Source organism: Trematomus bernacchii, unplaced genomic scaffold, assembly GCF_902827165.1.
Source record: "Trematomus bernacchii unplaced genomic scaffold, fTreBer1.1, whole genome shotgun sequence".
Classification (NCBI taxonomy): Eukaryota; Metazoa; Chordata; class Actinopteri; order Perciformes; family Nototheniidae; genus Trematomus; species Trematomus bernacchii.
Window position 1 is genome coordinate 7,080,849 of NW_022987567.1, and position 27,857 is coordinate 7,108,705.

General features: G+C 39.9%; 1 protein-coding gene across 1 annotated transcript; it reads left to right on the plus strand.

The window, feature by feature from the left end:
* Positions 1-1,110: 1,110 nt before the first annotated feature.
* slc27a6 (solute carrier family 27 member 6) lies at positions 1,111-27,611 on the plus strand. The gene is made up of 10 exons (XM_034125717.1): positions 1,111-1,706; positions 3,825-4,034; positions 10,418-10,576; positions 14,858-14,982; positions 17,883-18,077; positions 22,540-22,630; positions 22,715-22,913; positions 23,196-23,293; positions 24,114-24,244; positions 26,922-27,611. The coding sequence occupies exons 1-10, from the start codon at positions 1,220-1,222 to the stop codon at positions 27,096-27,098; spliced, it is 1,872 nt and encodes a 623-aa protein (XP_033981608.1). The 5' UTR covers positions 1,111-1,219; the 3' UTR covers positions 27,099-27,611.
* The last annotated feature ends 246 nt before the right edge of the window (positions 27,612-27,857 follow it).

Here is a 27,857-nt window from a genome sequence, read left to right on the forward strand (position 1 = left end):
AGGACGCTTCAACAAAGTTACTTTCAGGAACCAGCCATACCGGAAGTTAGTCTACCCTTCAAAATAAAACGTTATGAAATGCTTACAAAAGAGGGATAAAGCTGATTAAAAAAACATTTATAATGTACTTAATGATCATCTCTACCTTTGTCAAGATGTGGGTTTCATAGCATATATTTTAATATTGGGGATTTGTTGTTGTTGTGACATATCATAGACTAAAGGAGATACAAGTAAGTGTCTTTAGTGTGGGGGGCAAATACTGCTGTACTGTAAATAAACACTTTAACAACATTAAGTCTATTTTTCCTCTCTGCAACTGCTTCAAATCAGTCTACTTTGTGTCAGGTCTATTATTATCACAATGGATTATAAAACCATCACACAGGGAACATGCTCATGACCCCAAGTGATCAGGGGGGGGGGGGGGGGGTGATCAAATGATTCACTTTTTAATAGAGTCCTATAAGGAACTTCTGGTGGCCTGATGTGTCTTCGTAACAAGTCATCCTACTCTATTGTTCATGCTGTTTTACTTCCATACTAACGATCCATGTCCTCACAGACCCTACCCCTCCCTCCTGTCCTGCAGTAATACGCTTTTTCCCCATTTCTGTAGCACTTGTTTTTAACACTGTAGGCTATTTCAGCAATGGCGGTTCTAGAATTATTTTACTGGTGTTGGGGGCCTGTTATTGAATTAGAGGCCTATTTAATGCTGGAGGACGCGGACAAAGACAGTGTTCAAGATTTACACTTTTTCAATTCAGTATAGTGATAATGCACACACAAAAAACATAAAATACCATTATTGTTTTAATTAATTATGACTTAGTTCCAATTCTAGTTTAGTTATTCACTTTACAATTGACCTGAATGCAGTTTGGGGTAATAAAAACATTAGTTATGCAGCCAAATGTTCTTTGTATTTTGTTTCTTAACATATTTTTGAGTAAAAAACTAATAACAACAAATATATGTCCTATAACAGCCCATGTATTTCCGTATTCTCCCTGTTACCCAACATGATCCTCTTTTATTTTGAAGGCAGCATGTCTCTTTATCCAGTCAGCTGTTGTGTGGCTTAACCTTCTACTACTACTACTACTCCTCCTGGGTTACATCACGCTGACATTGTGTGTGTATATAACTCTATGGTGTAACCTGGCTCCATCAGCAGATCTCCACCGGGTCCTCTATCCGTCCCACAGCCGCAGACATGACGCCCTCTCTGGGATGTCTCTCAGCTCTGATCGCGGGGTTTTTCTCGGTTCATGTGCTGCAGAAACTCTGCTTCCCATACTTCTGGAGGGACCTTATGTTTCTGCTCAGGGTGATGAGATACGGGGTGAATCTGGAGCTGTTTAAACTGAGATCCCGCGTGCACACGGTGCTGGACAGGTTCATCCAGCAGGCGCAGCGCGTGCCGGACAAGCCTTTTGTCATTTACGAGGGGAGCGTGCACACCTACCGGGACATCGAGAGGCGAAGCAACAGACTGGCACATGTGTTCCTGGAGGACGTGAAGTTGAAGAAAGGAGAATGCATTGCCTTGCTCATGAGCAACGAGCCCGACTTCCTGTGCGTTTGGTTCGGTTTGGCCAAGGTGGGATGCTCCGTGGCTTTCCTGAACATCAACATCAAATCCAAGTCTCTGCTGCACTGCGTGAACTGCTGTGGAGCCACAACTCTGATAGTTGGTGCAGGTAAAAGTCTCTCATCATCACACCTGAGCAGCACCAGGCACTGAGGCTCTCAACATCCACATCATTTTATTTATATAGACTAATATCACACATTGAAATTGTACTCAGGGAGCTTTAAGGAATTACAGCATGGAGGTGGAGAAAGTACTCAGATTATTTACTTCAGCAAAAGCTAAGCAATACTACAGTGTACAAATACTCAGGTAAAGGTACAAGTCCTGCATTCAAAATTGTACTTAAGTAAAAGTACTTTAAGTACCAAAAGTAAAATACTCGTTATACACAATAGCCATTTTTAGCAGCAGATATTTTACATGTATTGTGTAATCGGTGCATTATTGTGTTCATCACTTCAGTGTTGCACTTGGTAAAGATGGGGTTTATTTGATCTACTTTATGAACCACTGGGTATCTTAACCTATTATAATAATCTATTGTAAAATGTGCGGAATTACTTTTTGTATGAATACCCTCTGCGTGGTAACAAGTAACTAAATGTCAAAATACATGGAGTGAAAGTACAAAATGTAGTGCAGTGAAAGTATAAAGTAGTATAATGTGAAAGAAATACTCAAGTAAAGTACAAGTTTTACTTAATGACAGTACCACTTGCCTTAGTCCTAAGACAATAACAAAAAAACTCCCGTGGATGTGCACTTTTCAGTATATTATTGTATGGCACAATCATTTTTCTAGTTTTTATTGTATCTTTCTTTAAATTCCATCAACTTGTGCACCTGACCAAGTTTTAGTATTTACTATTTATTGAAAGTTTAGTTTTTGCCTATGGACACATAAGACCAACATTAAATCCACTTCAGTGTGAGTGTCTGGAGTTTAAGTGAGTGATTGCACGATTAAAAAAAACTCTGAAAACTCCCAGACTCATACTCAGCTTGCTCCCATGGTCCATTGAAGAATCCTGTTTCGACAGTTAATAGATTCCCCACGCTGCGACCATGTGACAGGACCACAGATCATTGCTCAAACTAACAAGCATGATATTGGTCAGGGCCGCTGTCCTCAGCACAACCCCACCAACAGGAGAGGGTTTCATGGAAGAGCAGGAACACGGAGACACTGATAAGAGTGGATGTGGTGCGATATTACCTCTGAGGAGGAGGTTATGTTGGGTTAGTTACTGTCTGTCTGTCAACAGGATTACAAGTTACTCATCTACTCTCCTGATTCCAAAAAGTTGGAATGGATCCTAACACTGAGTGGATACATGAACTGTGTTTCACTTTTGGTTACATCGCTACAGCATGGAGCATTAGTTCCCGATTGTAAATGAACATTCGCTCAAGTCGGAGCAGTTTGCAACAGTTATCATGTTTTTAAAATGCTTTCAGTGATTAAATACAACACAAACTCTTTGAAGTGTCTACAGTATGTTGAACACAGACGTCTGAACAACCTTCAAGCTTCCTCCATCCAAGGAGCGTGTTTCTGCGCTCTCGAGTGCTCACGGTTGTTATCACAATGGAAGCCATCTTTATTTAGAATTCTGTATTGATCCAAAACGTCCCTCAGTTTTTTTTTTTATCTGTCCTTTTTTGGGTCTCCCATGCTCAGAAGGTAACGAGTGTTTCTGAAACATGGAGAGCCGTCTCTTAAAGGCAGAGGAATGTCCGTCCAATCTTCTGGACCAGGCTGTAGAACTGCCACAGGTCAACGTTCGCTCTTATCCTTCATTATCAATCAATCTCTGATCGGCATACTGTCCCGATGCAAGGCTCAGGGAAACCCAAACTCATTAGGAGGTTTTGGTGAGAAAAGAGATTTGTATTCGTGGATTGTATGTATCTCACCAAAAAACGAACTCAAGAGATGATGGTTTGATGGAGAGAGAGAGAGACTTCCCACATTCTTATTAATAATTTGATAGTGAAGTTTCATGAGTAGTCATTTTTTCCCAAATCATGCAGGGTGAGCACAATTTAAGATAAGATAAGAGGTACTTTATTGATCCCAAGTTGGTAAATGTTTGTGTTGCAGCAGCATAAAAAGACATGGCATTGTACAATACAAATTAATGTGAAAATGCACATGTTGAATAGAAGTTAAGTGGAATAATTTAGGAAAAATAAAAAAGTTTTTTTTCTCTCCATCTCCCAGACTTGGTGGACAGTATGAACGGCATCCTGAGCAGCCTGCAGGAGGAAAACATCCAGGTGTGGGCCATGAAGAGCCACACTGAACACACACACGTTCACACGCTGCTGGATAAGGTAGAGGCCGCCTCAGAGCAGCCGGTGCCAGCATCGCTACGGGCAACCACCTCCCTAAAAGCCCCCACCCTCTACATCTTCACCTCTGGAACCACTGGTGAGTTTCCTGTACCGCTCGGGAAGAAGAAGAAGAAGTCACATTTTAAATCTCTGTATTTTCTCTCCCTCAGCATTCACATACATTCATACAGATGCTGCCATACGGTGCCACTAACACACACACACACGCACATTCATACAGAGGGTGCAATACGGTGCCACACGGTGCCACACACACACACACACACACACACACACACACACACACACACACATTCCTACAGAGGGTGCAATACGGTGCCACTAACACACACGCACACACACATTCCTACAGAGGGTGCAATACGGTGCCACACGGTGCCACACACACACACACACACACACACATTCCTACAAAGGGTGCAATACGGTGCCACTAACACACACACACACACACACACATTGATACAGAGGGTGCAATACGGTGACACACACACACACACACACACACACACACACACACACACATTCCTACAGAGGCTGCCATACGATGCCACTAACACACACACTCACACACACATTCACGTTGGGTTTCCATCTGGAGCGATTTGTGGTAACGATGTACATTTTCCCGCTGTTGGACTCATTAAGTCTGATTTCTGATTACTTCATGTAACTAACTTCATAATGTTTCTTTGCATGAAATCCCTCCATATAGCCGCCTGTGTTTGTTATGGTTGTCATGGTGACACTGTACATCTCCAGTTTCTCCTGGGGGGCCCGACACTTCTCCCCTGTGTAAACCCTTGACTTGAACACAGCAGTCACTTTAAAATGCTGATACGTTTTAACACTGATTCACCTTCTCTGACTTATCATTTAGTACTTGACCTTGAACATGAACTTGATATGGTTTCATTCACAATTTGGGAAATCCCTGTCATTTATTTGCCCAAAACCCGGTTTGATTTTACAGTGGCATGAGGCTTTTCAGAATGACAATGAAAGCTTGTTTCCGCTGGACGTCATCCGTCAGTCAGAACAGGAGGGCTTTGATTCTTGTTAATTCACCATCTTTATCACATGAACATCACTGTGACCTAAAGAGGGTCTTTACCACACAGTGAGGAAAACACAGGGAAGAGAGAAAGGTTGCAAATCGATAAAAATATTAATATTTCTTTTCAAGATTTGCAACGGATACCTATTCAAGTTCTTACAGATCAGGAGTGTCATATTCAAGACGCAACAGTCCTTATCCAGGCCTACTCTCACCTCTATGGGAGAAATGATGGTAAACCATCACTGCAAGAGGGGTCTCATTCCTAATTTCTTTGGAATTATATTGGATGGTTCTCAAGGTTCCTCGGAAAATAAACGACTGATAAATAAGGTCTGCGGTTAACACAAGTTTCAGAATTTCATGTGCTGTTTTACGACATAAAATATGTCAGTAAACACCCCACTGGTGAATGTCTGAAGCTTCTATGTGTCTTAAAAACAGAGCCTGCTAAATGAGACGACTAAACGTCATCACACTGAACATTAGCCACCTTTAGCTTAGCGGTGGTGACGTGCAGTCATGTGACCGCTCTGTAGTTTGCTTATAGAGTGGCGAAGTCCCTCCCCTTCCGGTGGACCTCCATGGGACCTTATTTCGGAAAAATGATGTATTGAAGTCAATGGAGAGAGAAAGATTATCTTTCGATCCCGTTTGAATTGTGCCACGAATTACACATATGATGTTTGTCAATTTAAAAGATAATTTTGCAAGTCAAAAAAAATAAAATGTGTCGTAAAACTGTGAAGTAACACATTTGTTTGTGTGAAACGCTCAATGAACTACATCTCTGGTCAACAACACACGTCACCAAGATGGCCGTCACTACTGTCTTGTCAACACAACGATTGACTATCCTCACTATCACCACAATGAAACACGTCCTGAAGAATGTCATGCAAAGCTGCCTGCCTGCCTTCCTTTGATTCTCTCTGAACTGCCTGGTCGTTTTAATGTTTAATGTCAACCATTTGTGCAGATAGCATGAAGTAGAGAAGATCGCCGATGCTAACGTTAGCGTTAGCATTTCTCCCCCGGGCTTAAATGGTGTATTATAGAATGATCACACCGGTGACAGTACTATTCAAAGGGTTCACGAAATATGACTACTACTCTTACTGTTTAACATTTTGGGTTACTTAATGTTACTTCATGTTAAGGCTAATAAAAATGACAAGGCTGTAATGCTAACTAACGTGCTAGCTACTAGCTAGGTAGCTAACTTGATCAAGCCACTCCTGGTCCTTTCATCAGACGGGAAGCAAAAGAACGAGCAAGACCCATTGCTGGTATAATAACAACCTGGTACTAAGCACACAGGCATCTTGTTAAAGTTATCTTATCTTAGCCAGCGCCATATCAGGGTTGCCAACTTTGGGTACCTGGCTGGAGTGAGATTTTGATATCATGGGTTTAATTCGGTTTAATTACACATATGCGCATGAAATGACTGCTATCGTGTCAGCAGCGAGACCTTAGCATATATATACAATATATACAAATACACAATAATGGACACAGATTATAAAGGGCACACAGTTTCATTCACTAATGAAAGTCAAACATGTTTGTTTCCACTGTTTTATTGTGTGCCTGTCGCGATAAGCAATTAATTGACTTATCGTACGATAAATAAAAATGAACTCGATAACTTTTCTGACCTCGATAAATTGCCATTTACATGAGGATGTGACTAGCAGTTTGAAAGGATGTACTTTAATTATTATTATATATTATCATTATGTCAGTGGTCAAAAATGGTCATACAACGGTGCCGACAATATTATCGTTTATCGCAATAATTTCCGGGAAAATGTATCCACAAAATTAATTATCGTGAGAGGCCTATACATGAAACACACACACACAAACAAATCTACAGACTTACTCCAAACTGCCAAATATATTAATTAACACACTCTCACTCTCATATACTCTTTGACTCTATTTTGGCCTAGTAGAACAATAAGCAGCAGACTTTTACTTTTTTATCATTTCTACTGGATCTTAGATCTGCGCATGCGCAATACGGGTCGGCAGTTGCGGCTCCAGAGTATTTTTGTTGGGTAATCTATGGTAGGGCTAACCCATAGTGGTGGGGCTCAAGTCAGTATTTGCAATATAATTACATACACGCTCCCCCCGACAGTGAAACGCCACGCGTGAGGTTTAGATCATTTCCCTGTCTCAATCCAAATTGAACTGTATGAAATAAAAAGGCACATTTGTCTTGTAGTAAATAAAAAGGGCGACCTGGAGCCAATCCTGCAATTTCCCCACAAGTGAAAGAGTTGACATGCTGAAGACCCAACCCCTGCAGGGGGGTCTGGGGGGATTCTCCCCCAGGAGATTTTTTTAAATACTAACATCAAATACACATTCTGGTACTCTCTTGAGAAGAAAAATAAATAAATCTATTACCACACGACATATTTAAAAAAATGAATGCCATTTTAGTTTTTTGTTACTTTGTTCTGAAAGCTGAACCTGCTGCTCCTCAGAGAGAGAAGAGGGAAGAGGCTGTGTGAATTACTTTACATTGTGGATAAGGGTGGATAGCCCCCATTGTTCTGTGTGTCAAAATGAAAGACAGCCCACACACCTATCAATCATCAAACCGTGGGGTCTTATTTCGATGTATAGAGATGTCCTACCGCAAAAGTATTCTCCGTCCGGACTTCCTGCAACAACACCACGCCGTTATCGTGATTCTGATTGGCCAGAAGACATTATCAAAGATGTTCTATTGAGAAGACGATCACTACGTGACAAAAGTTTTGAAAACCGTTTCTAGTCTTCGGTATTCTTGTTTTTGGCGTGAGAATAGTTTGGGCAGCGTGAGAGCGTGAGGTTGAGAGTGAAAGCGTGTGTCACACGCCAGATGCGTGAGAGTTGGCAACCCTGGCCATATAGATAGATTATATCTATATTGCGCTGATCTTAGGTATCTGAATGGTGGAGGAAAACAATTGTGACATCACTTACGCGACTCTGGGATTTGTAGTCTTTCTAGTTACGTATTTTTCATAGTCTTATATTTCAACAGTTTTATGACAAACTGTGACTTTTTTGACAGATCATTACTCAAACTAACAAGCATGATATTGGTCAGGGCCGCTGTCCTCAGCACAACCCCACCAACAGGAGAGGGTTTCATGGAAGAGCAGGAACACGGAGACACTGATAAGAGTGGATGTGGTGCGATATTACCTCTGAGGAGGAGGTTATGTTGGGTTAGTTACTGTCTGTCTGTCAACAGGATTACAAGTTACTCATCTACTCTCCTGATTCCAAAAAGTCGGAATGGATCCTAACACTGAGTGGATACATGAACTGTGTTTCACTTTTGGTTACATCGCTACAGCATGGAGCATTAGTTCCCGATTGTAAAGGAACATTCGCTCAAGTCGGAGCAGTTTGCAACAGTTATCATGTTTTTAAAATGCTTTCAGTGATTAAATACAACACAAACTCTTTGAAGTGTCTACAGTATGTTGAACACAGACGTCTGAACAACCTTCAAGCTTCCTCCATCCAAGGAGCGTGTTTCTGCGCTCTCGAGTGCTCACGGTTGTTATCACAATGGAAGCCATCTTTATTTAGAATTCTGTATTGATCCAAAACGTCCCTCAGTTTTTTTTTTATCTGTCCTTTTTTGGGTCTCCCATGCTCAGAAGGTAACAAGTGTTTCTGAAACATGGAGAGCCGTCTCTTAAAGGCAAAGGAATGTCCGTCCAATCTTCTGGACCAGGCTGTAGAACTGCCACAGGTCAACGTTCGCTCTTATCCTTCATTATCAATCAATCTCTGATCGGCATACTGTCCCGATGCAAGGCTCAGGGAAACCCAAACTCATTAGGAGGTTTTGGTGAGAAAAGAGATATAGATAGATTATATCTATATTGCGCTGATCTTAGGTATCTGAATGGTGGAGGAAAACAATTGTGACATCACTTACGCGACTCTGGGATTTGTAGTCTTTCTAGTTACGTATTTTTCATAGTCTTATATTTCAACAGTTTTATGACAAACTGTGACTTTTTTGACATGGAAATTATTTTTTAAGATTGACAAACATCATATGTGTAATTCATGGCACAATTCAAACGGGATCGAAAGATAAGTTTTCTCTCCCCATTGACTTCAATGCATAATTTTTCCGAAATAAGGTCCCATGGGTCGGAAGTAAGTGGGCGTGACTTCGCCACTCTATAGCCTGGCGTTAGCTTTTTACCTCTTGCTATTGCTTTTACGCTAAAAAAATTACTAAAAGTGGTGTTGACATGTGGAGAGTATCCTGCTGAGTATCATAAACTTGTTTCTGCCTTATCTTCTGCTATTCTTCCAAAATCCAATGGAAAAACCCTCTTGCTTTTTGTCAAGTGATCCCTCAAGATGCTAACTTCCAGCTTGGACTATAAAAATACATCATCACTGCACCACTCTATAGCATGACATGTTACATTTTCATCGACATGGCCAGTGTATGCACCCCCTCCCCATGCTAGCATTGGAGCTAACATGGCAGAAACGCAGAGAGAAAGTATGCTAATTTAAAAAAACATCATGTAATACAGCTTCTTGTCTTGATTATATCATGTAATACAGCTTCTTGTCTTGTTCACATCATGTAATACAGCTTCTTGTCTTGTTCACATCATGTAATACAGCTTCTTGTCTTGATTATATCATGTAATACAGCTTATTGTCTTGTTCACATCATGTAATACAGCTTCTTGTCTTGTTCACATCATGTAATACAGCTTCTTGTCTTGATCACATCATGTAATACAGCTTATTGGCTTGTTCACATCATGTAATACAGCTTCTTGTCTTGATCACATCATGTAATACAGCTTCTTGTTTTGTTCACATCATGTAATACAGCTTCTTGTTTTGTTCACATCATGTAATACAGCTTATTGTCTTGTTCACATCATGTAATACAGCTTCTTGTCTTGTTCACATCATGTAATACAGCTTCTTGTCTTGTTCACATCATGTAATACAGCTTCTTGTCTTGTTCACATCATGTAATACAGCTTCTTGTCTTGTTCACATCATGTAATACAGCTTCTTGTCTTGTTCACATCATGTAATACAGCTTCTTGTCTTGTTCACATCATGTAATACAGCTTCTTGTCTTGTTCACATCATGTAATACAGCTTCTTGTCTTGTTCACATCATGTAATACAGCTTCTTGTCTTGATCACATCATGTAATACAGCTTCTTGTCTTGATCACATCATGTAATACAGCTTCTTGTCTTGTTCACATCATGTAATACAGCTTCTTGTCTTGATCACATCATGTAATACAGCTTCTTGTCTTGTTCACATCATGTAATACAGCTTCTTGTCTTGTTCACATCATGTAATACAGCTTCTTGTCTTGTTCCCAGGGCTCCCTAAGGCTGCAGTGATCACTCACCTGCAGAGCCTGAAGGGAGCAGCAGGGTTCTGGGCGTTTGGAGCGACTGAAGATGACGTGATTTACATCCCTCTGCCGCTCTACCACAGCGCAGCCTCCCTCATAGGGATCGGAGGAACCATAGAGCTGGGTAGGCCTCTACATATGTGTTAAAGGTTTCCTATCATGCTATTTTTAGGCATATATTAAGGGCATTGTTTCTGATAGGGCCGTGCGTCCACATTTCAGATATTACGTCATATCGGACGCAAATCTGGATCAGCTCCGTTGTAGCCCCGTTTTTAGAGATTTGGGTACGGAGGAAAAGAGAGGGTTTTATTTTCTGACACTTTGTGAGTTCCCTGACACACCGGGGACACAGAGTTATGTATAAAAGACATGCATTTTGCATGATAGGACACCTTTTAATAATCATCCTTTTTCATCACTGTTCGTTGCATTCTTTACGTGGTCGATTAAATCTACACATGGAGAAGTAACTAAGTACTGCAATTTGAAGCAAGCTGACACATCAGCGAGACCCTTAATAATAGCTCTGATACTAATAGAAACTTAAAGTGGACCTATCATGCTATATTTGAATAATATAGTGTAGGACCATACCTATATAAGGCATATTTATACTTTTTTTTTGTGCAAAATACCAAACAGATCATGCATTTTAGCCATGCCTCATTTCGCTCAATTTGACATTTTTTAGCTCTGTGTTTGTAAGGGCAGATTCTATGAGAACAGCACCATCTACAGGCCTGGCATATGTACTACAACGTCTCCAGCGCTTTCGAACGGCAATGGCCGTGGCTGTCTCCTCCTGATTGGTGGAGTTGGCCCAATAGCCGTAGCGCCACCGTCCTGACGTCAGGACAGTGTTCAAATCTGGATCAGTTTTGATCAGATCCGTTGCAGCCCCTTTTTTAGAGATTTGGGTATGGAGGAAAATAGAGAGGGTTGTGTTTTCTGACACTTGGTGAGTTCCCTGGAACACCGGGGACACATATTCATGTATAAAAGACATACAAAAGTGCATTTTGCATGATAGGTCCACTTTAAGCTTTGATATCATTTTTAATTGATGAGTTATATAACCTCCTGTCAAAAGCACAGTGTCCTCTCATCAGCGTGACCTCTTGGACCATCACTGTTTCACTCCAACTAGCCGCTTAATTGGAGGCTTTAGAGCAAGACACTGGACACTGTTATGTAAAATATTATTGTTTCTGTTTTCCCTCTTTTATACAATGGACAGCTTTCATATTTGGTCTAGGGTAACATCACAGTAGTATCACACTGATCTAGAATAAGTATAAAATATGATGTTACAGTTATAAAATGGTTTTGGAAAAGCAACAAATTCGTAGTTGGCCATTGTATTGATAAATCCTTGGCTTGTGTTCCAACTGCTACTAAAGTTGACAGTTCATCACCCCTCACTGGTGGAGATAACCATCTCTCCAGTTTGTTCTAACAAACCTTGGTGAGGCCAGTGTCCTGTTACTGCAGATGTTGAAATGCACTTTATTAAACCTGCCAGAGAGAGGTTCCCTCCTACAGGCCAGGAACCAATCTGCAGGTCCGACACTCCTGTGGTTCTATGTGGATATTTATTTATGTATTTGTTTATTTGGCAGGGACATTGCACATTAATGAATACTTAAAACATGAAATATGCCAAGTGTAAATATGCCGGATTTAGCTTTGAGCTCCATCCGCAGTCCCTCACGTAAAACATTAAGAAAATGAAAATTACAAACATAGCAGTACAAATGGATAAAATGAACGAAAAGTGTAAGCGTAGAATACCCAAGTATTTAGGAAATGGTAATACAAAATAGCAGCATCGATACATAAAATGCAAGAGAAGATACCCCTGTATTAAAGTAGATTTAGTGGTGATCGCACGTCTGTTTGTTTCTCAACCATTGTTTGAGTTGACTTTTAAAACGATTGATATGCTTTCCATCAAGTCAAAATACAGTTCTCACATGCCATCAATGTTGGACGGGTCATTCCCCCTCTCCATATTGACCGTGTAGTGATTTATTTTGAAGAGCGCTTCAAATGTAAAGCTGTCTTCACATGATACTTGAATTTGCTGTTTGCTAAATGCAAGGTAGAGTGCAGAGGCTTACGATTTAAAAGCAGCTTGTTACGTATTTGTTCCATGGTTCCCTCCTCTGCTAGCTTCAGACAGCTGTAATGTGATTAGTTGGACGTGGAAAGGTCAACAACAATTGATGTCAAAGTTGAAAATGCTCATTGAGCACAGTGCTCACAGCGTATGGATGTGTGTGTGAATGAGGGAATGTTCGCATGCAGTGTAAAAGCTCTTTGGGAGGTTGGAAGAAGAGAAAGGTGCTTTATAAATGCACGTAAATACTATTGACCTGTTTTTTTTTTTTATTCAATTCAATGTATTTTTGTACATTCATTTACCCTATCATATGAAAGGAACTCTGTAAGTTATGTTTCTGTTTGATGATTTTATGAAGAAATAACAGCACATATCAAATTATCTATTTAAAAGTCACCTATTATGCAAAATCCACTTCTTCATGTCTCTTCTACATCAACATGTGTCCCCTCTTCTTCATGTCTCTTCTACATCAACATGTGTCCCCTCTTCTTCATGTCTCTTCTACATCAACATGTGTCCCCTCTTCTTCATGTCTCTTCTACATCAACATGTGTCCCCTCTTCTTCATGTCTCTTCTACATCAACATGTGTCCCCTCTTCTTCATGTCTCTTCTACATCAACATGTGTCCCCCTCTTCTTCATGTCTCTTCTACATCAACATGTGTCCCCTCTTCTTCATGTCTCTTCTACATCAACATGTGTCCCCTCTTCTTCATGTCTCTTCTACATCAACATGTGTCCCCTCTTCTTCATGTCTCTTCTACATCAACATGTGTCCCCTCTTCTCAGTCTCTTCTACATCAACATGTGTCCCCTCTTCTTCACGTCTCTTCTACATCAACATGTGTCCCCTCTTCTTCACGTCTCTTCTACATCAACATGTGTCCCCTCTTCTTCATGTCTCTTCTACATCAACATGTGTCCCCTCTTCTTCATGTCTCTTCTACATCAACATGTGTCCCCTCTTCTTCATGTCTCTTCTACATCAACATGTGTCCCCTCTTCTTCATGTCTCTTCTACATCAACATGTGTCCCCTCTTCTTCATGTCTCTTCTACATCAACATGTGTCCCCTCTTCTTCACGTCTCTTCTACATCAACATGTGTCCCCTCTTCTTCACGTCTCTTCTACATCAACATGTGTCCCCTCTTCTTCATGTCTCTTCTACATCAACATGTGTCCCCTCTTCTTCACGTCTCTTCTACATCAACATGTGTCCCCTCTTCTTCACGTCTCTTCTACATCAACATGTGTCCCCTCTTCTTCATGTCTCTTCTACATCAACATGTGTCCCCTCTTCTCCATGTCTCTTCTACATCAACATGTGTCCCCTCTTCTTCATGTCTCTTCTACATCAACATGTGTCCCCTCTTCTTCATGTGTCTTCTACATCAACATGTGTCCCCTCTTCTTCATGTGTCTTCTACATCAGCATGTGTCCCCTCTTCTTCATGTCTCTTCTACATCAACATGTGTCCCCTCTTCTTCATGTCTCTTCTTCATCAACATGTGTCCCCTCTTCTTCATGTGTCTTCTACATCAGCATGTGTCCCCTCTTCTTCATGTGTCTTCTACATCAACATGTGTCCCCTCTTCTTCATGTCTCTTCTACATCAACATGTGTCCCCTCTTCTTCATGTCTCTTCTACATCAACATGTGTCCCCTCTTCTTCATGTCTCTTCTACATCAACATGTGTCCCCTCTGTGCAAAGAGACTCTGAAAGTTTCAGGAACAAAGATTCTCCCTCTTTTTGTCCTGATCCATTTTTATAAAAACCTGTCTGAAAATGAGCTGATCAGATTTTGGCCACTTCATGATGTCATAACGATGTTTTGGCTTGTGTAACCATTAGCCAATCAGCAACCAAGGTAACCCCCCCCCCCCCCCCCCCCCCCCCACCTTATCACCTGAATCTCCTCCTAGAGCACCATTGTGTTCTTTGTAACCAAATATCTCTCAGAGGGGCGTGGGGAGGGGCTCCTTATTTTCATCTGAAGTAACAGACAGAGAATCAGCACTTTTGAAACAGACCTGAAACAGAGGGGATTATGGGATGCTGCAATGATCTGTTTGGTGTTTGGAGCCAAACACTTCAGAGACATGTTTTGTATATATCTGAGAGCTATAATATATTGATGAAAAACAGTATAATAGGGGACCTTTAAAGATATTGGAGGATAATGATGTGCAACTTTGTTCAAAAGCATGCTTTGTAAATAATGATGACGGCAGCAGGAAAACCTTTAACCCTTTTGACTGTTGTTTTTCCACAGGCGCTACCTGCATCTTGAAGAAGAAGTTCTCTGCCTCCCAGTTCTGGAACGACTGCAGGAAATATGACGTGACTGTTTTCCAGTATATCGGTGAACTCTGCAGATACCTCTGCAACCAGCCTCCGGTGAGCTGCTGTTTGAGTGTTAATAAACTCATGTCTGTCTCTGCATTGACGTACGTACAGCACCTAAACAGTTTTGTAGTGGCTGTTTATCAAATGTACATTGTTCTAAGGCCCAATGTAGTCACAGGTAAGTCTTCAGGGTTTATTCTTAGAAATCACAGCTTCCAAATCCACATGTCTATTGGAGGTCCACTGCAGACTTAAAGACACTATTAAACTGGATATAGTATTAAAAAAAAACACAACACACTTTTGGATATTTAAACTCTTGCGCACTCGAGTCTACTTTATGACAAAAACTCGACATAAACAATAATAGACATAAACCTTGCACAGTCCAGAAACGTCAATACATACACAACTATACAAAAACTGTATTATTGAAATTCATAATTACATTTAAATTAAAAGAATATACAACTTTCTTGCAAACATTTGTAATAATACACCCAAATGGCCCTTTGTTGCTAAAGATGTACCTTCTTATGAACATATACCCAGGGGTGCACATAACTGGTACGCATACACGGCAAACATCTGAAATGCGTATCGTCACTTTTCTCACTAAGCGCATTTGCGTACCAGCGGACTTGTGAAGCATTTCCAGAAGGCGCTTCGATCACTGGACGACAGAGCCGGTCGCCGTGCGCACAGCCGGGGCTGCTGTTAACGTCGGTGTGTAGGCTACAACGGAATTGTGCCACAACTTCTGGCGCGAGTTCCACGCGAGTGCTCCACTAGCGCCCACCCCTACCCCTCCCGTCGACGTTCAATACCACAGCCCCAGCCACACCCCCCCTGTCGACGTTCGCGAAACAGAGGGGCTGAACACATAACCTTGCGTGGGCAGCCCTGAGTACCAAACATTGTCTCCTGGTACTCATTTGAGTAACTCACTAAGAAAGTTATGTGCACCCCTGCATATACCCCTTGAAAAACTCTCTGGTTTGCCATGAAACTCTTAAGGTCTCCTTGTTTGTGTGTGCCACGTGCTGGCAGTGATTCTCTAATTTACAGAAGGATCTCTTTCTGTGTGAATATGAAGTAAAGTTTGGGAAGAAGAGATTAATCTGATAGACCGTTGATCTTCAAAGTATCTAAAAGTTTTCTTCTATCATTTGGCTTCTTTTCTTATTACCATATTTCATCCATTCAATGCTTGCTGTTTACACACACACACACACACACACACACACACACACACACACAACCTTTCCCTCATCCAGCACCAGTCACTTTTCTGCCCATCTCCGCTGCTACTGCACTGAAACTGTACTTTGAACACTTTAAATATATTATTGACATTTTAAACTGTATACCCCGGTTATCTAGGCCCTTTTTGTTTGTTTTATGTGTACATGTCACACTGTAGGACTGCGGGAAACGATATTTCGATATTTCTGGATGTATAACACATGTAGAATTTTTGACAGTAAAGCTGACTTTGACTTTGATATCACAACATGGCTTTCCTTTGTGTAATTTGTAACCCACATATGAGATCGTCTACATACAATGTGACTTAATGAATGTGATTGAGTCAGAGTAGATCAGATGAAGCAGCAGTGCGTCTCCCAGCAAGCCGACTCTCTGTGCAGTCCTTTACAGTTTCTGCTACTTCTGAATCGTTTGAGGAACATTGTGTGCAACTGTGGCAGAAAGACAAGCAGTCCCTTTGTTTCAGTGTTTGTGTCCTCTCATGGTGGACATGCAGACACGCACGCACGCACACACACTGTGAGGGGAGAGCTCATCTCCCTGGACTCAAAGTCCTCTTTGTTCCCTCTCCCTCTGTTATGTGGCTGTGTGAGCGACTGTCCTCACCGCTTATTGGCAAATTAGAGATTTGGACACGTACGACACATAAGCAGCTTTTCACAAAGTGCACATAAGCATGAGCACCAATTAATGCTTGTATGCTGTCATTATGCACAGTGACCAATGTGCGAACATGGCAGATACCATAATACTCAGCCAAGCACACACACACTTCAAAGTTTCCTTTGTTTCCACACGGCCAGAAAGATAACACACATCACACCTGAGGGGGGATTTCCACTCAAATCAGAGCGCTGTTGTTCGAAGACATTGTTCTATTTCTACATCAATGAATGAGCAAGTCGTTTTTAATTGCATGGAAGAAAAAGCGTTGCTATCTTTATGTATAATAAGATAAAGTAGTGCCTCATGCTTATCAGAGAGGAGGATCATTTAGTAGAGGATTACGTTGGGACCACAATTAATCCGTCGGTGCTGTAAACAGACTTCACCTTCTCCCCCCTGCAGAATTATCCTTCGTTGTATTTCAGAGTCGTCGCCTAAGGTCTGTTTGCTGTAATGGAAATATTTGGGGTTTGATTACCAACCGAGGTAAATCATGCCCTAAGGAACCCTACATGCAGGACTGATTGTATTTCGGTTGGTAGTAATTTAATTGCAGGTCGCGCAAATTAAAATAAAGATGTGTAAAACATAAATACTAGTAGATTTGTCAATATAAATATAAGGTTACAATCATATAAAATCATATAAACTAACATCTCAAATTAATGTTGGCAAGACAGTTAGCCCAAAATCCATTTATTTGCACTATGGGAGAAAGTGGGAAAATCTGAGGAGGTTTTAAGATCAGCTGGAAGCATATATTCAAATATGACACACACACACACCAAAACACCAACACACATACACACATCATAAACAGACACACACACACACACACACACACCTTGTTTCTTGCTGCAGTTTGTAAGCTTAGCATAGCACGACTCTTTCCTATACTGTATATTCCATCACATCCCCATTTACATGAACTCCATTCTTGTAAATTTGTGCACGTCATTGAGAAAGGATCAGCTGTCAGATCTATTTACCTGTCGTCATCCCTCTCTCTCCCTCAGACAGAGGGAGATATGGTCCACAAGGTGCGGATGGGCGTGGGGAACGGGCTGCGGCCGGACGTCTGGAGGGAGTTCCAGAGTCGCTTTGGGAACGTGAAGATGTGCGAGGTGTACGGATCCACGGAGGGAAACCTGTGCTTCATGAACCACATCGGGAAGATCGGGACAGTGGGACGCTCCAACTTCTTCTACAGGGTGAGTTTATTCACCTTGGTGCACTACGCTCTACTTCCACCAATAAAGACACTTTATGATGAAGCATGTGTCAATTTAGATTCGATCAATATTAATACTTCAGTTATTTTATGTGTGTAAAGGTCAAGCAAAGTCATTGTTTGTGTAAACCTACCGGGCAATAAACTTGATTCAGATATTATGGGGGCCGCCCTACCCATGTGACCCTACTAATCAAACCCATAATTGATCGAAATATGAAATAATACTCTTATAAACAAACACCGGAACGAAAAATATAAACAATCACATTTTAGGGTTCCCCAGTCGACATGTAACTTCGCATTCAGCAGTTTTTAACCCTGTCTTCTAAATCAGAACGTTTTAACTGGTCTGCATTCAGAGCCAACCCTCTTAATGTAAAGGTCTGATTTACAGAGGGAGTCGTAAAGTAACACCATTGGTTGTTCAAATGTTGCTGTTTCCCCATTGGCTAGTGGAGATGGTACAAGTTACAATTTAGCAAACTGACCTACATAGTCCATAAATATGCTAGACATATTCAAACCTGGGCGTGTTCTTTGACAGATTGCTGGATGCCATTTATTATCATTGTGAACAGAGACTCTTGGACTTCCTCTAACAACTATCCCGCCTATTTGTTGACGTTTCTCTGGTGGAGCAGTTTCTTTCAAAAGTGATGTTGTTGATCCACCAGTTCACACACCTGGGTGACAATGAATGCTGTTTTTCCAGTTATCCATGCAAGTGCAAGGCATGAGGGTACGGTAGTGTTGGCTATCCTATCTCTTAACCCTAATGGGATAGTTTTTTGGGTAATATACATATTTAGTTTTATTATTCCTTGATTAAGTGATATAGCAATTATAGGACACGTGCCGACAAATACTGTGCAATGCATACAATGGGTATTTACAAGTAATAGTCAAAAATACCAATGCCGACCAGAACATACTGAGTAATACATAAACAATTCTGGGTGTGTAATAGTCATTCATTCGGTGTGTGAACTGGTTTGAGCTGCATGTAGAAAGTCAGGGGGAGAGAAAGGAGGGAGACATCCAATATTAGCGGGATATACTTAATCTTAATCTCGTTCTGTGTATGAAGTCCAGTACGAAGTTGCAAACAGGATGTGGTTAGCATAGCTTAGCATAAAACTAGCAGGGTGAAAAGACTGACAGTGCAGAGAATAGCTGGTTGGATGGTCGCTGTTGCTTACAAAGAAAGCCCCAGAACAAGTTTTCTGTGAATGAAATACCTCAGCTGAAAGACAGGAAACTGTGTAGTAAGCAGCTCATTCATTCAGCAACTCAACTTCTCTAAATAGCATACAGTCCTTTTTGTATGTATTCAATAAAGGTTTTTAGGTGAGGTAATTCCTACTTGCATGTTTTAAACACCATTTGAAATATATTACATCCATCAACTGAACCTAAATTGTAGAATAATGTTACTCAGTACCACTAAAACAACATTTTGCTAGTTGCCAACAGGTGGGGTTGTGAATGCAATATGTAAATCTACGTTCACTCTCTCAGCACTGTTGCTTATCAGGCACATCTTCACTGCTAAATGTGAGCACATGGTTAGCTGAGTGAACTGTAGTAAGTAGTGGGGGGAGGGGTACATGTCTGAGAGGACATCTGTGGCCGTGTATTATCCAGGATGAAGCAGGAATCCTCCATCAGGGGTCAATAGGGGTCAATAGATGACTGGGTGTAGTTACTGTATCATGGATACCAATACATGTCTTGATGATGCATAAGAGCTTCTGTTTCTTTGAGATTGTCAAAAACAATATTATGAGATGCATTTTCTTAGTACTTATTGCGACTTTATTAAAGGTCACCTATTATGCAAAATCCACTTTTTCATGTCTTTTATACATCAACATGTGTCCCCTCTTCTTCATGTCTCTTCTACATCAACATGTGTCCCCTCTTCTTCATGTCTCTTCTACATCAACATGTCCCCTCTTTTTCATGTCTCTTCTACATCAACATGTGTCCCCTCTTCTTCATGTCTCTTCTTCATCAACATGTGTCCCCTCTTCTTCATGTCTCTTCTTCATCAACATGTGTCCCCTCTTCTTCATGTCTCTTCTACATCAACATGTGTCCCCTCTTCTCCATGTCTCTTCTACATCAACATGTGTCCCCTCTTCTTCATGTCTCTTCTACATCAACATGTGTCCCCTCTGTGTAAAGAGACTCTGAAAGTTTCAGGAACAAAGATTCTCTCTCTTTTTGTCCTGATCCATTTTTATAAAAACCTGTCTGAAAATGAGCTGATCAGATTTTGGCCACTTTATGATGTCATAACGATGTTTTGGCTTGTGTAACCATTAGCCAATCAGCAACCAAGGTACCCCCCCTTATCACCTGAATGTCCTCCTAGAGCACCATTGTGTTCTTTTTAACCAAATATCTCTCAGAGGGGCGTGGGGAGGGGCTCCTTATTTTCATCTAAAGTAACAGACAGAGAATCAGCACTTTAGAAACAGGGCTGAAACAGAGGGGATTATGGGATGCTGCAATGATCTGTTTGGTATTTCAGACAAACACTTGTATATATCTGAGATGATATCTATAATATATTGATGATAAACAGTATAATAGGGGAACTTTAAACAAAGACCATGAAATATAAAAAGAGAAGAGATTATTTATGACAGATTTAGCTATTTTCCAGCTGCAGTCCCTCAGCAAATACACACACATCAACCAAGAAACGCCTCAAACATAACATAATATACTCTTATCACGTTATTTAATTATTTTTCTAGACATTAAGGGTTGGCCGTCCGTCCTATTCTCATGAACCTGAGATTCAAGACTATAAATTGGCCTATTTCCCTTGGACTCAAGGATGAACTGATTGGTTTATTGAAGTCAAAGTTCAAACTGAGACTTGGAAAGAGGTTGTGGAAAGAATGCCGACCTGAATGTTAAGTTGTATTGATTAAGCTGTTAGTCTGTGTGGCCCTAAAGGGACTTTCTCCTGGTTATGGAGGGTATTAGCCTCACTAATGCTTGTCTGTGGAGCTGATAATTAGAAGATTTACAAAACAGTGGGTTCACGTATTTACCTCTAATCTCTGATTTAAGCTATATTTGGATCTCTCCCTGCTATTCCTGCCGCAGTAAATCCTTATACAATACAGTTATAGAACATATTCTAGTGTCAGTTCTATAACATGTAGGACAAAAGTTATTCTTAGATTAAGCTGTCAGTGTTCATGTTGAAGCAGAGGAAAGCCTGGTAATACTCTCTTCTATTTGTTTATAATGTGTATAACAATAATCAGGGGAGTCCCAAGAGTAAAACACAATGATACCGATTATAGTTCTTAAACTGTTGTGAAAACAGAGGTGAAGTGAGTTAACTAACAGTCTATTTCATTAAAATTGAGATAGCCAACAAGCTATTTCATGAAAAGTTAGTTAGCTAACAAGCTATTTCTTGAAAAGTGAGTTAGCTAACAAGCTATTTCATTAAAATTGAGATAGCCAACAAGCTATTTCTTGAAAAGTGAGTTAGCTAACAAGCTATTTCATGAACAGTGATTTAGCTAACAAGCTATTTCTTGAAAAGTGAGTTAGCTAACAAGCTATTTCATTAAAAGTGTGTTAGCTAACAAGCTATTTCATGAAAAGTGAGTTAGTTTACAAGCTATTTCATTTAAAGTGTGTTTGCTAACAAGCTTTTTAATGAAAAGCTAGTTAGTTCGAACTAGTTCGAACTAACTAGCTTTTCATTAAAAAGCTTGTTAATTAACAAGCTATTTCATGAAAAGTGAGTTAGCTAACAAGCTATTTCTTGAAAAGTGAGTTAGCTAACATGCTATTTCATGCAAATCAGTTGCTTGACTATATTGATACTCAAATAACGTATAACTTTCATTAACCTATTGTAAATGTAAGTAACGTTAACCATCACCACCTGGGGAAACAAGTGGGACGTTCTTACTTATTATGTTCCTATACATAATTGTATTTCAATTTTTCAAGTATTATTGCTCCAGGCAAGAGATATTGACCATGTGTCTTTTGGAAATGTCACATTATGGTCATAGTTGTGGTTCTCTCACAAGGGAACCAACTTTAGGGCACACAAAACAAATTGGCCACTAGATGGCAGAAGGGATATCAGGGTTAGCTTGAATTTTGTCTCCTAACATAGTAGTAGGCCGGGTGAAGACATAAAACATTTTTGAATCTGTGACATCAGAACAATGTATAGTCTGTGCAGTTTAGGAACTTGTGGGCGGTGCAAGTGAGAAGAGCTGCAGTGCATATTAAGCAGAACACATAACCAGGAAGTACGCCCTGAAGATGTACAATATGCCATATTAGTCATGCCTTGGATATTGTTTAAAGGAGTGTTGCATTGTATTTGTTTGGCTGGTTGATGAAAACTGATTTCTTAATCTAATATGTTCTCTTATTTCTTTGTTTAGCTCCTGTTCAAGTATGATCTAATAAAGTATGACATGGTGAAAGATGAACCAGTGAAAGATCAGCGTGGTTTCTGTCAGACAGTGAAAAGGGGTAAGAGTGCAACTGCCTAAAAACAAAATATCTTCATATAAAAACGATTTAGTTTTTAGACCTTCTGTCCTGTTTTCCTCTCAGGTGAGACGGGGCTTTTACTGTCCAAGGTGAGTGCTTTGAGCCCTTTCTTTGGATACGCCGGGAGCAAGCAGCTGACGGAGAGGAAGCTGATGAGGAACGTGTTCGTGAAGGGAGACGCGTACTTTAACACCGGAGACCTGATGGCTGAAGATCAGGAGGGCTTCATCAGCTTCAGAGACAGAGTGGGAGACACCTTCAGGTACCGTTGGACAACATGTTTGATATGTCATGTATCCTTAATACCTAGGGAAAACTTGGGGAGTGGGAAAAGCCTTTATCAGGCAGAGAGGGTCTAACAAACAAAAATGTATAACTAATAACAATAATAATACTTTTTCTTTGTTAACTAACTATTTTGAACAAGTATTCTAATAACTATTATAAAATTAGACAGAAGTACAGTAAAAAGATATGAGAAATATGTGCAAAAATATCTGCATAATATAGTCCGTGCTCTGTTAAACCTCATCTTGTGTTTCAGGTGGAAAGGGGAAAATGTAGCAACGACAGAAGTGACGGAGACTCTGGGGCTGGTGGAGTTTATCCATGAAGTCAACGTTTATGGAGTGGAAATTAAAGGTATGTCTGATATGCAGTTGTGTTTGCATGTCTGCTATTCAAATACTGCTGATATAGATTTATAGAAACAGATTTACAAACCTCTGAAAGCATACAGTCTACTTGCCACCAGTGTGAACCCAGAAATGTTAAGCAACGTTTTATGTTAGAAATGTTCAGTACGGGTCCCCAGCACATAGAAACTGACGGATGCTAACTTGCGTATGTTGGGAAATTTGCACAAGGGGGTTATTTAGGATGTTGAATCCATTTCTGACATTTCAGGATAAAAAGAATTGCAGTTTTGAGTCCCCTTAAACTTTAAAATCTACCCATAATTCATCAAAATCAGGATATATAGATATATAAAATGGCAGTTTAAACCAGAAAGTTGCCGTATCTGTTCTCCCGATGGGCTAAGTTTGATCAAATATTGGTAGATTTTAAAGTTTTACAGGATTTTTGAGCCTGAAAATCTCAGAAATGGATTCAACATCCTAAATAACCCTCAAAACCAATCCAAAACTGTCCAAATCGGCCAAGCCATTACTCAGCTATTGTCTTCATATGGTAATTAAGGCAACTTATTCTAATTGTGCAAATTGCCCAACATATGCAGGTTAGCATCCAGCAGTTCAGCACTCTACATTTCTATCATAAAACGTTGGGGTACTCAACATTTCAGGGTTCAACATAGGACTCAATGAGCTGGCAAACAGACGATTACAGAATAATCATCCCCTAATCCTGTGCCACATATACAAACGTTATTATTATTATTATTATTATTATCAGCTAAGTGTCTCCTTCCTGATGAAGTCTAACTCATGTTTCTCCTCAGGGCACGAGGGCAGAGCGGGCATGGCGGCCATGATCATCAGACCGGGCTTCTCCTTCGATGGGAGCAAACTGTTCGAGCATGTGATGAGAGATCTGCCGGCGTACGCTCGCCCGCTGTTCATCAGACTTCAGGTAACACTGATTAACGTTCTTCATGATGAGGACTGTTTACATTCACTATGATCTCAGGTGGGGGAATGTATAGTAAAATCCTACATGAGGAAATACTGAGATCCTAAGTACTTGAAGAAGACCCTTAACTTTAGTAAAAGTAGAAATAATTTGGTCTGGAAATACTCCATTGCAAGTAACAGTCCTGTATTAAAATGGATTTAAGTAGAAGTACAGAATCTGTATAAGCTAAATGTACCTAAAGTATCAAAAGTAAAAGTACTCATTAGGCACAATGGCTCTTTTTGAAGTATTTTATTATAATTGAATATGATATTATTCTGCTTTTATTGCTTACAAATACAATTTTAATAGCATTTCAATCTTGTTTTTTGTCAATGTTGAGACACTTTTTGATACTTTAAATACTGGGTTTATGAGGAGAACTGTACAGGATCATATCATATCATATCATATCATGTAAAACAATTAGTGAAATATGAGTGTTTAATACATTTTGTGGAGTAAAAAGTATAATTTTGTACTTCAAAATGTAGTGGAGTAGATGTTAAAGTAGCAGAAAATGGAAATATCTTACAGTCATCCTACAGTAAATGTACTTTCCCACGCTGTCCACTCCTTTTTGTGCATGTGGTGTTTTTGGACCTAAGTTTGTGTTAAAAACAACAGAGGCAAGGGATAAATAAAGTATAAAAACACTCAGAAAGGCACATGTCCACACTGAGGAAATAACAAGTTCCACTTTCTTAATTTGCCCTTTTTTTTATCCGGACACTTGATATTTTACAAAATACTGAAGCTTTGTTTTCTTTGCGTAGACATTCAACTAGTCTTTGTCCCGGCTGAGGTTGAATCAGAAATGATAATATGTCCCTCTGAATTGCAGTGCAGGAAGAGTACCAAAGTAGCTTCAAATGGAACTAATTAAAATACAAATTGTGGGTATTTGTAATTGAGGAGAGTAAATGTGTGCTGAGTTTAATCCTGATAGTTTAAAATGAGTTTACAAATTCACTCCACAGCAAGTCATATGCTCCGTCAGTGTGTGTATTACTCCACCTAGTGTCCAATTAGTGTAGTGCCTTACCCTAGGTTCAGCTTCTTATTATACATCCATGGTACACCCTTGTGAATGAAACAGGACCATTTCAAAGGACTGCAATGCAAGATGAGACCGCACATTTAAGATATAAATAATATATATATGTTTAATATAACTATTACAAAATGTCTTAACGTGCACTGTCCCTCCTGTTGTCTTCGGGTCAAATCTGACCGATTTACTACTTTCATCAATCATAACTTTTTTGTTTTAGATTCGATTGCATTAAGGCTTTATGATATCCTTCACAGTAGACATTTGAACATATAAAAATGCTGATCACCACTTTCATTGAGTTTTGGATGATTTAGTCAACTTTGTAACACCCATGGTGTTCCCGGTCAAAAATGACCGCCATAAAGAAAAGGAATTAGTAACCATCCGGATCAGATCACACACACACACACACACACACACACACACACACACACACACACACACACACACACACACACACTAGATGTGTTCCCCTCCCCTTATGTGCCCAATCCCCCCATGTGAATCACACCTGGCACACAAACACACGCGCACACACACACACACAACAATTTGACACATTTCCCGCTCTTATGTGCCCATCCCCCCACATGGATCACACCTGGCACACGCAATCCATGTTCAGTGTAAATTCTTTGTATATGTACTGCAGTTGTTCATGTATACCAGTAGTCTGATACAATATGTACAGTTTGAAAGGGTGTTGAATGAAATTTGGTGATGATGAATGGTTTTTGTGTTAATGTAATAGCAGTTAAAACAGGACCGGTCAAATTTGACCGTGAACACCAAAGTAAGGGGGGGGAAACGAAGACAATAGGAGGGTTAAACAAATGAATACAGAACTCGGGGTGAAACATTTTTATGGATCCTTTTCAAACATTTTATATGTATGAGATCCATAATAATTGATACCTTATTTATTACCTTTTTTTTTAGGGTGACCATGAAACCTTGTGCATGTGCACTGTCTCTATTATCAGAATCAGAACTCCTTTATTAGTCGAGGAAATGTACAACAAAAAGTGGCATAGCAGTAAAAGATAAAGGCATGCAATAATAAAGAATAAGCTAACGTATTAAATATAGTGAAGAAAGGCACACATTAGTAATACTAGAATAAGACGGATACGTATTTTAATAAATAAAGAAATACATAAGTAAGTAAAAAAGTAAATACAATTTATTTATGAAGCGCTTTTCCCAGACATAGTCACAAAGTGCTTGACAGAGAATTAAAACATCGTACGAATCATAAAATATTAAATGACCACACAAGCCACGTGTTAAGAAGTGCTAAAAACACAATAAAGACATAGAATAAAATAGAATAAAAGCACACAAGTTACCCAAACACCTGCCCAAACAGGAATGTCTTTAGATGACAGAAGTCAGTGTGAAACCTGCCCCTGCTTCTATTATATTCTATTTTATTTTATCTACTTGCACTATTTTACCTGTTTTATTGTGTTGCACTGTTGGAGGAGCCTGTGACCTAAGATTTTCATTATCATAACTACACTGTAGCTAATGTGCACATGACAATAAAAGCCTTGTAACCTTGAATTTGTTCCTCAGGAGGAAATGGAGATGACGAGCACCTTCAAGCAGCAGAAGTTCCAGCTGGTTCAGAGCGGCTTCAACCCCTCCTCCATCTCAGACCTGCTGTTCGTGTTGGACCAACAGCAGCAGAGTTATATTCCTCTCACAGACTGCATCTACCACAGCATCCTCGCAGGGGAACGCAAGCTATAGAACAATATGTAGAGAAGCAGCTGGAGAACATGGTGGGAACTCTACATGCAGAACGTTAAGATGGGAACATGAGAACTAACGGTTTACTGAAGTCTGAACGAAAGCGTCTATAAGAGGATCAACTGAGCAGAAACGGCCATAGAGATTTTGGATAGTGCATATTTCATAGTGGATATAATGAACTATGAAACTACTTTTTCTACCCCCCACATCTTCAGCTGAAGTATTGTGTTGGTAAACCCTTAATTTAAAGGTAGGGTAGGTAAGTTTGAGAAACCGGCTCGAGATACACTTTTTTCAGCTGCACAATTATGATTAAGGGTTTCATTGGTTTACTCAAATTACAGGATCAATTAATAATAAGAACAAATGAAGTTACTGTAAGATAAGATTTACTTTATTGATATATAAATGATATCAAGCAGTTTTAGTGGTCTTTCTAGATCAGGGGTGTCAAACTCAATTTCATCACGGGCCACGTAGGAATTATGGTTGCACTCAAAGGGCCGGTTGTAACTTTAAGACTATATCAAAATACATATATAAATATTTAATATATATAAAATAATGCATTATATTACATGATTGCCTCTGCATTGGATTATTTTCGGATAGGGTAATAACTTCATAATTAACTACGTCTGAAAGCAGAAGTCTAGGGCAAATAATTGCAAGTCTCTTCAGTGAGAATGTCACAAAATGATTTAAAAAGAAAAACCAAATTCTGGAGAAGGAGGCGTGTGGCGCAGTGGATAGAGC